We start from the raw sequence: 12,839 nt of genomic DNA, 5'->3' as shown, positions 1-12,839 counted from the left end.
GTATTACAATAAGTAATATTTTAGAAATCCTGCACTGTTCTTTTCATTACACTATGTAACTCTTTAATTTTGGATTAAATTGAAAAATGGGAGTGATTAAGCTTTAACTAAAAATTATTTTGCTAGAAATAAACATTGTTACCTAAAATATGAGGACATTATTTAAAATCTGTCTGCTATGAAATTTTATGTGTACTACAGAATATTTTTCATACTTTGTGTAGGATTGTTCAATGAATAAATTTCTCTGATTCAGTAAAAAATTCAATGCTCTATGAGGAAGTATTGTAATTATAAAAAAAAATCTGTCTGGAAGATCTTGAGATGTAGACGAATCTACAGATTTAAAATACTTCACACTCCATTCTTGGAATTATGTCATTCTGTGAACATAACACAGAAATGAAAAAGATTAGATAGACATAATTTGTTATACAATCTATACACCAAAATTATAGATTTCTATCAAATTTTGAATGAAATTTATCTTTATGGTATCTGCCAGTCCTTGTGTATTATCCCCAAAATACCCCAAATTAGATTAATGAATTTATTTAATCATTAGAATTGCAATTCTGCTTCAAATTTTAGACAAAATCCATTAAGCATCAATCTGTTTATCTATATGTATATGTAATCCCCCAGAAATGTAATTGGTGAGGTGAATAAAATTTGGTGTGGAGTCTACTCACCCAAGTTGTAAACTTATAACTAATTTTGGTTCCAGTCATTTGAAAGATGGCTTTAAAAATATGCATTCTGTTTTCACAGCATCAAACTTTCTAAAAACTTTCTCAATTCAATTATTAAATCAAATCTTCAATCATATCACTCTTTAAAAAACTTTAAAAAATTTTAAAGAGTTTAAAAACAATTGCTTTAAAATTTTGAGGACAAATAAAATTATTTAAGGACAATAAAGCTATTTAAGAACAGTTATATTTTTTAAACAATAAAAGTTTTAAAAATTTAAAAAAATCCACCAAAAATAATTTTAAAAAATCAAAGAAAAATTTATGTTTAAATTCAAATAAATCAGCTTCTTTCCTTTGCCACTCTCCTCTTTATATATATAAATTTTAATTCAGATAATTTATTGAGTTTTTTATTTCTTTTTTGTTTATTCTAAAAATTTATTGTAATACTTGTCAAGTGGGAAAATACCAAAATCGTTCCAATCTTCATCAATTAATCTAAGTTATTTTTTCAACATTTTTCATGAATATTATTTTATTTCATTTAAAAGAATATTCTCTGTCAGTTTAAAGTTCAATTAATTTTTTTAAAACATGTAATTTTGAGAGAACTTGAATTTTTGAGCTTTTTCAGTGTAACCATTTATTTTTCATTTTTTAAAGGGTAAAACTTTTTGAATTTAGAAGTCTTTTTTATTAAAATAATTTGTTTTGCATTTTATGCAGTTACATCATTTTCAGTAATATCCTCTAATATATCTAAATAATTCAAAATTAGTGAATAAATTAGATTAAAACTCCTTGTATAGAATATGAATAATATATAAATGTTTAGATATACTAGGTAAAATGACTACATCAGTATTTAATCATATGATTTCTGAAATATTGCATTTATTACATTTCATTTGTTATAAATTTATATGTATATTAAATACCTAAATGGTACGATACTAAAATTATCTAAAATTCTTCTTTTATCAAGAACAAATATGTAATTTTTATTTGTTTTATTTATCTTCATATTTTTTTTTTATTTGAAACTGATTTATTTCAATATAATATATTTGACCTGCTATTACCTTCATTATTTGTTCGAAACAGAACTTAGTTTTACTCTATTAAGTCATTTTAAATCCTTTTATTTTACCTGCAATTTTATTACCATTCATTAAATATGCATAGCTTTTATTAGCTGCAGATATCCATGTTTTATATATTTATCTTCTTTTAATCATTTGTCCAATCACCTAACATACAGCATGTTCATTATCAATATAAACAGTATATCCCAAATTATTACCTCATTTATCCATCTTTTAATATAATCTTATTCATTGAGAACTAAATGCATCTATATTGATATTTGTATTAAAATTGTTTTTGATATATTCACCTTTGATTTTATAATTCGTATCAGGACAGTCATCATTCAAAGAATATCATACTAAAATATTTAATGCTATCATTTAATATAATTATCTATCATTTAATTCTCTTCTAATTTCATTATGTATTCATTGCATTTGTTGCATATTTTTTCTTTGTTCGAACTTATCCCATAGGGAATTTAAACAGATTTTAGCTATAAATCTTATTCCTGTATTTCTTTGGATTTTTCCCTAATTTTATATCTAATTTTTCTTTTACATGATGTCTATATTCTTCTTCGGTTTTGAAATTTTCAGTGGTTGATCAAATTCCTAAAATATTTATTTCACCATTTGTATCATTACAATTTTTTTTTTCTGATATTCTTTTTATTTCTTCTTTTCAGATTGTTTTATTATGCTTACACTTAATATTTTTTAACACAATTTACATAAGCTAAGTATTAATTTTTCTTTTTTATAAAGCAATAGCACAGGTTGATATAATTTTTTAGGAGACAGTGCCTAAAATTTGATTAATCCGTACCATTTCTTATTGAATTTTTCAAGATATCCTATTGGTTAATATCCAAAGAAACTTGTAATTGGATAAAATTAACGTACAACTATATATCTACCTCTTTCATTATTTTTCATTTATATTTTAAAGTAGTAGGGCCACATCTACCAATAAAGGTAGATGTGAATCTATTACTCTTTAGAGTATGAAAGTGTTACAAAATCTGTTGTATTCTTTAATGTCTTTATAATTATTAAAATCACGTTCCTATATTTGAATCAACTCATATCCTTCATCTTTTATCTTTTTTTTATATATATATTTTTTCACCATGTAAATCTTTCACATATATTTGATGATACATATTTACTGCTGATTCTCTGTAACATTTAAGATATCTATACGAATAACAGCCTTGAAATATATATACTGTTTTTATATATATATGTAATATTTCCAATTTTTAATTTTTCTCACTTTTACTTAAATGCATGTTGTATATTAATATTATGCTTTTTAGATAAATAATCTAACCAGACAATTGACTTTTTTTCTCTATTGTTCTTGTTGAATAACATCCTCATTTAAAGCTATTGTATTCTCTTCTAAGAAATTATTTCTAAATATAACCACACAAATATCTGCTAAAGTAACATATCCAAAAGGATCAATGTGAGCTGTTTTTATAAATAATTTCCTTGATTCCAAACATCATTTTCTTAAAATATCTACATTGAAATCACAGTATTCTTTAGTTTCTTTTTAAAAGTTAAAAGTTTCCTCTTTCATTGTTTCATACCATTTATTAAAAACTTTTTTTTCTTAATTTTTTTTCCATAAAGAATCAGTAAAATATGGCCAAAATGTTTTTTTATTGAATAACTATTCACAATACTCATTTTCATCTTTAAAAATGGTTTTATCACCTAGAAAATCATGATTACTTACCAGATTGACTGTATAATTACCTGTCTTACATTATTTCAAGATCAAAAAAGAAATGTTTCCTTCCAAATATTAAATAATTCTTTGTGATACCATCTTTTTTAATACCAAAGCATATAAAAAAAACACATATTAAAATGTTAGAAGAATTATATGGATTTTACAGGTTTTGGCTTTAAAAATGAGTTTTAAAAAAAGCCAAAACATGTAAAAATTTCTTAAAGTTTCTTCATTTTTAAATGCTCTTGTTTTACATGTTTTGGTTTAAAAAACGAATTTATATCGATTTTATTTAATCAGTATTTTTAAAGTCATAATTTAAATTTTATTATTAATATCAGTTTTCTTTATAAATATATAAGTTTTTAGTGTCTTACAAGGGTAGTCACTTTTCTACTTGCTGTTATCCTGAATTATCTTTCAATAAAGAATATATATATATGTATTTTTTACAAAATTGGTTGAATAACTTTTGTATACTTACAAATATTGCAGATACATGAGACGGTAGAAACCATTAACCAGCTAAAGACAAATCGAGAGTTCTTCCTGAGTTTTGCAAAGGAGCCACAGCAATTCATCTACAAGTGGCTCATCTCTCAAACTAGGGATCTCAAGGTGAGCTTCTTGAATGAAAAGTAGCACTTTTTAGAATAATATATTTGATATAAAGACAGAAAGCAAATTTCACTGTCTGACTCAAAGAGCTTTTGAGTTATCTTTCTCTGGTGCCTATTAACAAACAGATAGATAGATTTTTTCCAAAAATGTTTTTTAACTTGGGGAGATCTAAAACATGGAAATTCAATAAAATCTTGAGTCTGTTTTGTAAATTATTTTAAACAATAAAAATAATACAATTTAAATCTCATACTTTTAATACATTAGCATTTAAACTTAAATGATATAATAAATACTTTTTTAAAAAAATGAAGTACGAACTAAATTTAGTGTAAATAGATATAGCATAAACTTTTAAGTTAAATTTTTGAGTGAACTTTAATTATTATAACCAAAAAAGTTTTATTTATTCACATAATCTTAGAAATTTAAAACTATACAGGGAATTTATAGTTTAAGTACTGTCATGTATACAGATTCTGTATAAAGTTGATGTAAATTGGCCGAAATTTTACAGTAAGAAACAACCAACTAATTGAATTTTATTTTTGTTAGTGAGAAAAAGTGTATATAAGTCCCAAGGACAGTTATAGTATTAGGCTTTATTAAAAAGATTGAAATCTAGCTTCATATTTAGCTTAATCTTGATAATTAATGGATGAATTAAAATAATTTTATTGTATTCCATGGATTATATTAAATTAGGTATTATGTATATGCTAATTTGTAAGGGGTACTAAGTAACAGTTTACAAATGGGCCAACTTGAAAATTGCAAAAATCTTTTACTTTGTGCTCCTGATATACATTATTATGTATTGAGTTCTTTTGTCTAATTTTATGAATTAATGTGCATAAGCTGACAATTTTTGCTTGAGCTGACAATTTTTTTTTATAGACAGCAGCAAATTGAAGTATTATTAAGATTTCAGAATGCACTTATATGAACTTAATATAATTATCTTATTGAAAACAATGGAATTTCTTATATAAATTTGTGATTTAAGCTACGTATACAATCATGTTTGAATTGTTAAATACTTATTTTATATATATAATTTTTTGTTAATGCAAAGTACTCTTTTCTTAAGTATTAAATTTATTAAATAAAACTTTTGGATTTCTAATTCATGTTAGATTTTGGCTAACCAATCTTCTGTATGATTCAAAACCTGCACAGTCTTTTATTTAGCTATTCTTTTGTTGGAATTTTGCAATTATTTTCTCTCACTTTCTTTTTACTTGTATGTTCTTCATGGCAAAATTTTAATATGTTCTGATATTCTTTTAATATATCAGTTCATTAAACTAAATTTTTGGATTGGAAGGAAAAAAAAGTAATATTTAATTAAGGAATTATAAATTGAACACTAAAAATAAATATATAATTAGAAATAAAAAGATTTTACTTTTTAACACTAAGAAAATTATGTTTATTAAGACTTAAAAATTTAATTTCTTACTGTTGTTCCCACTTTCCAAACAATCTAATATATCTCTCTTCAACAGACCATGACCGACGTTGTTGGAAATCCAGAAGAAGAAAGACGCTCCGATTTCTATTACCAGCCATGGGCACAGGAGGCTGTCTGCCGATATTTCTATGGAAAAGTTAATCAGCGAAGAGCTGAACTTGAACAGGCCTTGGGTATCAGAAACACTTAATAAGAAAATGACTTCAAAATGGAATTTTCAATGGGAATCAATATTTCCAAAATTAAAGAACAAATTCTAAAACTATATGTTTGAGTATGAATTTGTATGCTTTTAGGGTTTTCATCTATTATATTCATGATTTATTTCAACATTTCACAGCGTTTTTTTTTTTTTTATATATATATATATATATAATATATGATTGAATCATATCCTAACTGAAAATTTAACAAACCTTGTGTGTGTAATAACATTTGTTCAAATATTCTATTTAGGTCTTTTTTAAAAAATGTAAAGTCCAAATTGCATTTCCTTTATTGCAAATGTATATAATTTCTTTATTAATTATAATAGATAGAAAATTTTTGAATTCAATATAAAAATATGTTTGACATTTTTTCCCCCCTTACTGTCCTTGTCAAACAAGCATAATTTATAATTTATTTCAAACCAGACATTCAGATGCATTTTTGCAGCCATTAATGCCTAATGCTGTTTTTGTAAGTATTTCAAAATCTTATTTTATCTGTGCAGAGTCTTGAGCCAAAATCGTTAAATTTTAAAAATCCTATAGTTTTGTATATGACCATTGGAATGTCTTAATGCCCATTTTGTATACTTTTTAAATCGATTGTCCATTTCATTATCTTGTTTTCCTAGAGAATAGTTTACTTGATACTCTCTGTATATTATTTATGTGACCAAGGATGGTCATAGACAATGTTATAGCATGCACAAACAAAACTTCCTTATTATATTCAACTTATTTCGTCCTATCATTGTTTATTAGCAAGTTAGAGCTATTTGTAATTTGGGCGATCATTTTGACTTATGTGCATCTTTATTTTATTTTTCAAATGGAAGAGAAAAAAAAAATGTTTGGTATTGAATTGTATAGAACAGTATAAATTTATGAAAAAGGAAATGCAAAGACTTTGAGCTCATTAAAATTTGTTCAGAGTATCTTTCTAAAGTTCAACTGTGAACATGCTATATTTGTATTTACTGTAATTTATTTATTGAATTACTATCATCTTTTAGAAATACATTTCTTATGTAAAATTTTGACAAAATATTCTTCTGTATATATTCACTACCATTTTAAGATTTAATTTTACCAATTTCATAAGTGCATAAATAAAAATGGTTTGTAACCTGTTTGATATTTTTGTTATTGTTATTATTATTATTATAAATACAAAGAAAGTAGATAGAAATATACAATTTGTGGTACTTGGAACTACAAGTTTACATGTGTTTTAATTTTCCAATTAGTATGCCATGTCATTTGTTAAGTGGCAGCGGAAGAAGTAAGAAGTAAGCCAGATCCCACTCACATCCATAATGCTATAATTTGATTTTAATAATGGATAGATAATTTTTTCAAAAATGTAAGAGTAGGTAATGTAAAAATGTAAATGTAAGATAAACCAAAATTGCAATTATTATTTTAGCAATATATGTAATAATTCATTTTATATTCTTAAATTTTAAATTTCATTATTTTCTAATAACTTGACTTCAGGCTTCTCTTTTGAAGTGTGCAGATTCTGGCATTCCCATGTTTCTCAGGATCTAATTTCTGTAACTTCAACTAATCCAACATTGACCTTCAGTTTTACATAGAATTCATGTGTCCTTATATAAATGCTTTCTTAGTTTAGGGTTGTAATTAGAGATTTGGAGGCCAAAGATAAATAGATGATAATGAAGCCATCCCTTTATTGTTTCTTCCAAACTTAATAGCCTTTATTTATAATTAATTTACTAATAATTAAAGTAGCTTTATACACTTCAGTGCAAATTTCTTTGATTAATCTCGTGTTAATATGTATTGTTATACAGGATTACTCCCCCCCCCCTTCCCACCTCTTGATGAATCATAAAAGGTGATTGGAGAACAAAATATATTACCAAAAGTTACTTATAAATCTGATTACTTTTCAACATTGTCACTGTGATGATAACAAATATTTGTCGCATTGGTGGATTAGGTTTTCATACTTTCTTTAAAGAAAATTGTGATTGCTACCAATGATGTGAAATGGCTCTTTTAATTGGGAACCTTTGATCTCCTACCCAGTTTTCAAATAAAGGGAAATCAACCATGTTCTTGATAAAGAGAGATAAGGCATTGAGATTAAAGCATTGTTTTCAAATAAAGTAAAAATTCCTGATTTTTATACTATTAGTTATTTATGAAAAGTAAAAGAATTTTTAGTAAGTTGATGAGAATGTGATTTAATAATCAGTGATATCACTAATTCTTTTTATCAAGTGCCATTATGAAATTCATATGAACGAAAGATTCATCATATGCAAACAAGGAGAAAAAAAATCAATACATGAAACTTGTCTTATTTCTAATTGTTTTATTTTTTATATAAATTGAAATTTTAATTTACATTTTTAATATATAAATAAGATAGAGTTCTTCTGAATATATTTCAAAATTGAATGTTAAAGTACTGTTTATCCTGGTAATTTTCCTTTAAGTGGTTGTTATGGAAATGAATTACTGTAGAAAGAGGTCATTTTGAGTGGGTAGAAGCTTATTCAGGTTGGCACATTTAGCACCATAGTGGCTACATATGGTATTATTACAACTAGTTTTTGAAAACAAACTCAAAAAAGAAAAATATTTCATTAATCTCAAAATTAGTTGAACAGCCTGAATCTCGAAAATTGTAGGTATACCTAACATATACACAAAACACAAATCAAATGGAAAAACTGAATAATTATTTGTTGGCCTAACGATTGCACAAATAAAGAGGAAAATTCAATTAAAGAATCTAAAGTAGGATCAATTCATGCCAAAGAATGAATCGTTTTCATTTCGTTTGTATTTAATTCATGTAAATAATTAACACTAAATTCTCTGGGGCAACTCATCTAATTTAATATAAAAACGATTTTATAATTAATTGTAAATATTTCATTTTTATAAAACCTTGTTAATATTCTAATATAAAGTAAAATACTCATTATTAAATATGCATAAAAATTTTTCGATATTTAAATTTATTTATTTTCTCTGAAATCTATATTTTCCTGAACAAAAAATTAGCATCTATCATAAAAAGGTTTTTTTTTTTTTTTTTAATCTAAATTCGATTTTTAACTTCATTACAATATTACACAAGCTTTCTGAAACAAATAATATATATATATGTACAGCAATGGCGGTTTTCCGCACAGACGTCGGAGACAGTCGCCTCCTTACTCGAGACCTAAGGGGCCTCAAAATCTATATCGCATTGCTAAGGGTTTTTTTTTTTTTTTTTTTTTTTTTTTCTGCATTGTAGGTAAACTCTCGCCTTTTTTTATTAATTCTAAATTAAAAAGTTAAGGATGATGGGAAGAAAGAAACTGAATGAAAATAACAATAGTCAAGCGAACATAGGGGGGGAATAAGGATGAAGATAAATGCAAAATACCCCCCCCCCCCAAAAAAAAGAGTTTTCCAAATGCGTTTTGTATGAACCAAATAGGCAACTTATTTTGATTTACAAAGCAGAGATTTGTCGACAAGGGGTAAGCGCAGTTTCTCTAATTTGGTTTCAAACTAATTCATAATAATTCATTTTACATTTAATTAAAGAAATTAAGTTGATGACCCTTTCTTTCATCGTTAAAAATTTACAAAGATATTTTAAAAAAATATGTTCTCATTTTCTTTTACGACCATCAAAAGATTGTCAATATTTGAGTCTGTTTTTTAATGAAGACTCTTGAGTTTCGATTTCTCTGAGATTTAATTTTAGAATAAATATAGTTATATTTCATTCTAGGTTGTAGTATATAGATAGAAACACAGATTGCGCCAGAATGGAGTGTCGTGCTACATGAACATATGCATGCACTTAACATTTTATATCAGAAGCTATATAAAATGAATGCTAAAACTAAAATCAAAAAGTTTTATAAAAGAAAATATTTAGAAATCCAGAATAATTTTTTAAATTATTCGATGTTTTCGCCAAAAATTGATTTTTTAGTAATGATTTTTAAATAAGAATTGAAACAATGAGTAATTTATTTCGAATCCATACGATGTATTTCATATAAGTGGGTGTACTCAAACAAGAATTTGATATAATTCGGGCACGAACAATATAGAATGCGGAAAAGATACAATGAATGCTGTTTTTGTAAGAAGGCTGGAGGAAATATTTCGTAATGTAACAAATCTGTAATGTTGCTTCTCAGAACGGTTAGTTCAATTACTGTAAAGACTGTTTCACGATCAGCTCTGTTGGATGCCGAATCAGTGATCACAGGGCTTGGCAACAAAATAGATAATGAAATCTTCCAGAATTTTGGCTATAGAGCCAGTAGGAACCGAGAGACTATAAATAACTACTATAAAAGGCCGAGCGACCCAACTGAAAGCAATATTTTGAGTTCAATTCTGGTTAATAGTTGAACCAGAGGCGGCGGTAGCAGGGGGGCAATTGCCTCCCTGTCGGCAGCGTCTTCCCCCCCCCCCCCGTCGGCGAGAGATTCAGAGTTTTGTCGGTAAAAGTGTTTACCACTTCAGGATGGTTGTAGAGAAATGCGCATTATTGAATATGATTATTTAAAAACAGCCTTGAAGTTAATATAATGTAAACAGTCGAAATATCCAAGTAACGATTAAAGTGTGTTGACTATATTTGGCAAAATAATCGATAGAGTGGTAGATCAATAATATGATGTATTTTGAAGACAATTTTTGGTAGACCAACTAAGAATTGAATGCAATGGATGTCTAAGATGTTAAGTTCGCGGATTTTCAGACATCTGATTCAAATGTCGTTCATTCAGCTTATAATTTGTACTACTTTTGACATATAGCCGACAAGCTAACAAATGAATAAGATATCGACAAGGTGATAGGCTCATTTTGTTGACAATTTTTGATCGACCGACTATGAACTCAATGCCGTCAGTGAGTGTCGAAGACGTTAAGTCTGCAGGTTTCATACATTTGATTGAAATGTCATTCATTTAACTTATAATTTGCACTAGTTCTGGTAGTATATCCGACTGAATAAGATGTTGCATTCTGCCGGCAATTTTTAGGCGGCCGATTGTGAACTGAATGTGATGAACGTCAAAGACTATAAATGCAAATTTTCAGACATTTGATTCAAATGTCGTTCATCAAGCTTTTAATTTTCACTACTTTGGGCAATATAACCGACAAGTTGACATGTGAATAAAACATAAAATATGTCGCATTTTGCCAAAAAATTTTGATCGGTCGACCCAGACTTCAATGCGATGGATGTCGACGACGTTAAATCCAAATTCTTAGTCATCTGATTTAAATCTTATAATGTTCATTCACCACATACTTTATATTATATTTAGAAGAATAATCTCTATAAGCTGACAAGTGAATAAGACGCCACATTTTTCTCGACTAATCTTTTTCCCTTCGGCTAAGATTTTATCATAGATTATGGGGAAAAAATTATTTTCATCGGGCACTTCGATTACCTGTCAGTGGAATTATTAGAGAAATTAAAGCTTTTATATTACAATAGGGCATAAATAAATATCATAAATAGGACGATAGAGTTGTTTTCCATAATTCATCATTCAAGTTCTAAAGTTAATCGCCGTCTTATTCATCTAATTGTTACTTCTTTGATTTGATTTTGTTTGAATGAGGGGGATTTAGGGATTTTTAGCTACAAAGGCTGTCATCCCAGCGATTGTTACTTCTTCGGTAACGAATCGGTAAATTTATTTTATTCATTTCACTATGAGAATTGCTTGACTAATATCTAGTTAATGGTTAAATTAAATTTAATCAAACACTCTTTTTTTTTTTTTTTTTTTTTTTTTTTTTTTTTGACGAGGTTGTGCATATGCATGTTAAGAAAAGTTACTTTACTGTAACGAAATTATCTGGCTTCATTATAAATTACTGAAGTAAGTAAATTGTACAATTGCAAATTAAGTTTATTTACAGTAAAATATCTGTTTTCTTTCGCAATCTAATTTATCAAGCTACAATTATTACACTAAAGAAGTATTATCGACTACAACTGACGACAAAAAAAAAGAATATTTGTATCATTGTAGCTAAAAAGCTACAATGATACAAATATTCTACACTAAAAGTGTTTAACCAAGAATGCACTAAATTTGCTAAATACTTCCTAAATTATTCAAACTCTGCATTCAATATTATGACTATGTAATCGGGGAACGTATCTTTTAATTTTTTTCTTTCAATTACTATTCGCAGTAAAAACTATATGATTTCAGATGTTTCTAAATTTTTAATAGATTTTATATAAATATGTCTTGATAAAAGGATGATTAAAATTGTAATTCATAGAATATTCATATATAACACATTAATCCCTTGACATTCAAATTGACTTAACTTCCTAATTAGATAGCAGATCTTATTTGGAATAATTATAGTTATTTTAATCTCTAGAATAATATAAGGACATTTGAAGTAATGGTGCGTTTTCAAGTGATTTTACATTACTTAATACTTTCCCTTAATTGCAGATTTAAAGTTAAAAATTTAGTAATTCTATAGCGAAGCAGACTCGTCATTGTATACGAAGGGGTTAAGAAAAATCAATGCATGCAATTGAGGGGATAAAACTCACTTTTTGGGAGGAAAATATTAGCTTGCAATAACTTTGAATTAAAAAAAAAGTACTTAAATATAAGAACGCATGCCTAATATTGAAGATAGGAGAATTCATATTCCAGATCTAATTGTTTCTTAATAAAATTCACTGGTTTTTTTTAAGCCTAAATATATATTGAAAAATAAATGCATGGGGGTTCTAATATTTAAGCAGTCCATTTTTTCAACATAAGAATATTTTTCACATCTTCCATAAAATAGTAAATTTGTACATATATTTACAAATATTTTCCCCAGTATTCTTAAGAAACGACATCATCGTATCTTTTCCGCATTCTATATTGATCGTGCCATAACTATAGTAAAATTTTTTGTTGCATTAAATGTAATTTGTTGAATTTTTAGTGCGCACTAAAATTCTTGGAT

The 12,839-nt window shown here is 26.5% G+C and overlaps 1 protein-coding gene across 2 annotated transcripts in view; it reads left to right on the top strand.

Annotated features, from left to right (window-relative positions):
- The window catches only part of LOC129976422 (brahma-associated protein of 60 kDa-like), a 29,238-nt gene extending 22,269 nt beyond the window's left edge, over window positions 1-6,969 (top strand). For both annotated transcript variants that reach the window (XM_056089983.1, XM_056089982.1), the window contains exons 12-13: window positions 4,026-4,148; window positions 5,660-6,969. In XM_056089983.1, the coding sequence (XP_055945958.1) occupies window positions 4,026-4,148; window positions 5,660-5,815 (279 nt within the window). In that variant the 3' untranslated portion in view covers window positions 5,816-6,969. The remainder of the gene's footprint in view (window positions 1-4,025; window positions 4,149-5,659) is intronic.
- Window positions 6,970-12,839: the final 5,870 nt, after the last annotated feature.

The sequence above is a fragment of the Argiope bruennichi genome, chromosome 7, assembly GCF_947563725.1.
Source record: "Argiope bruennichi chromosome 7, qqArgBrue1.1, whole genome shotgun sequence".
Taxonomy (NCBI): domain Eukaryota; kingdom Metazoa; phylum Arthropoda; class Arachnida; order Araneae; family Araneidae; genus Argiope; species Argiope bruennichi.
The sequence above is the reverse complement of the archived record's forward strand: the minus strand, read 5'-3'. Positions and strand labels throughout refer to the sequence as shown.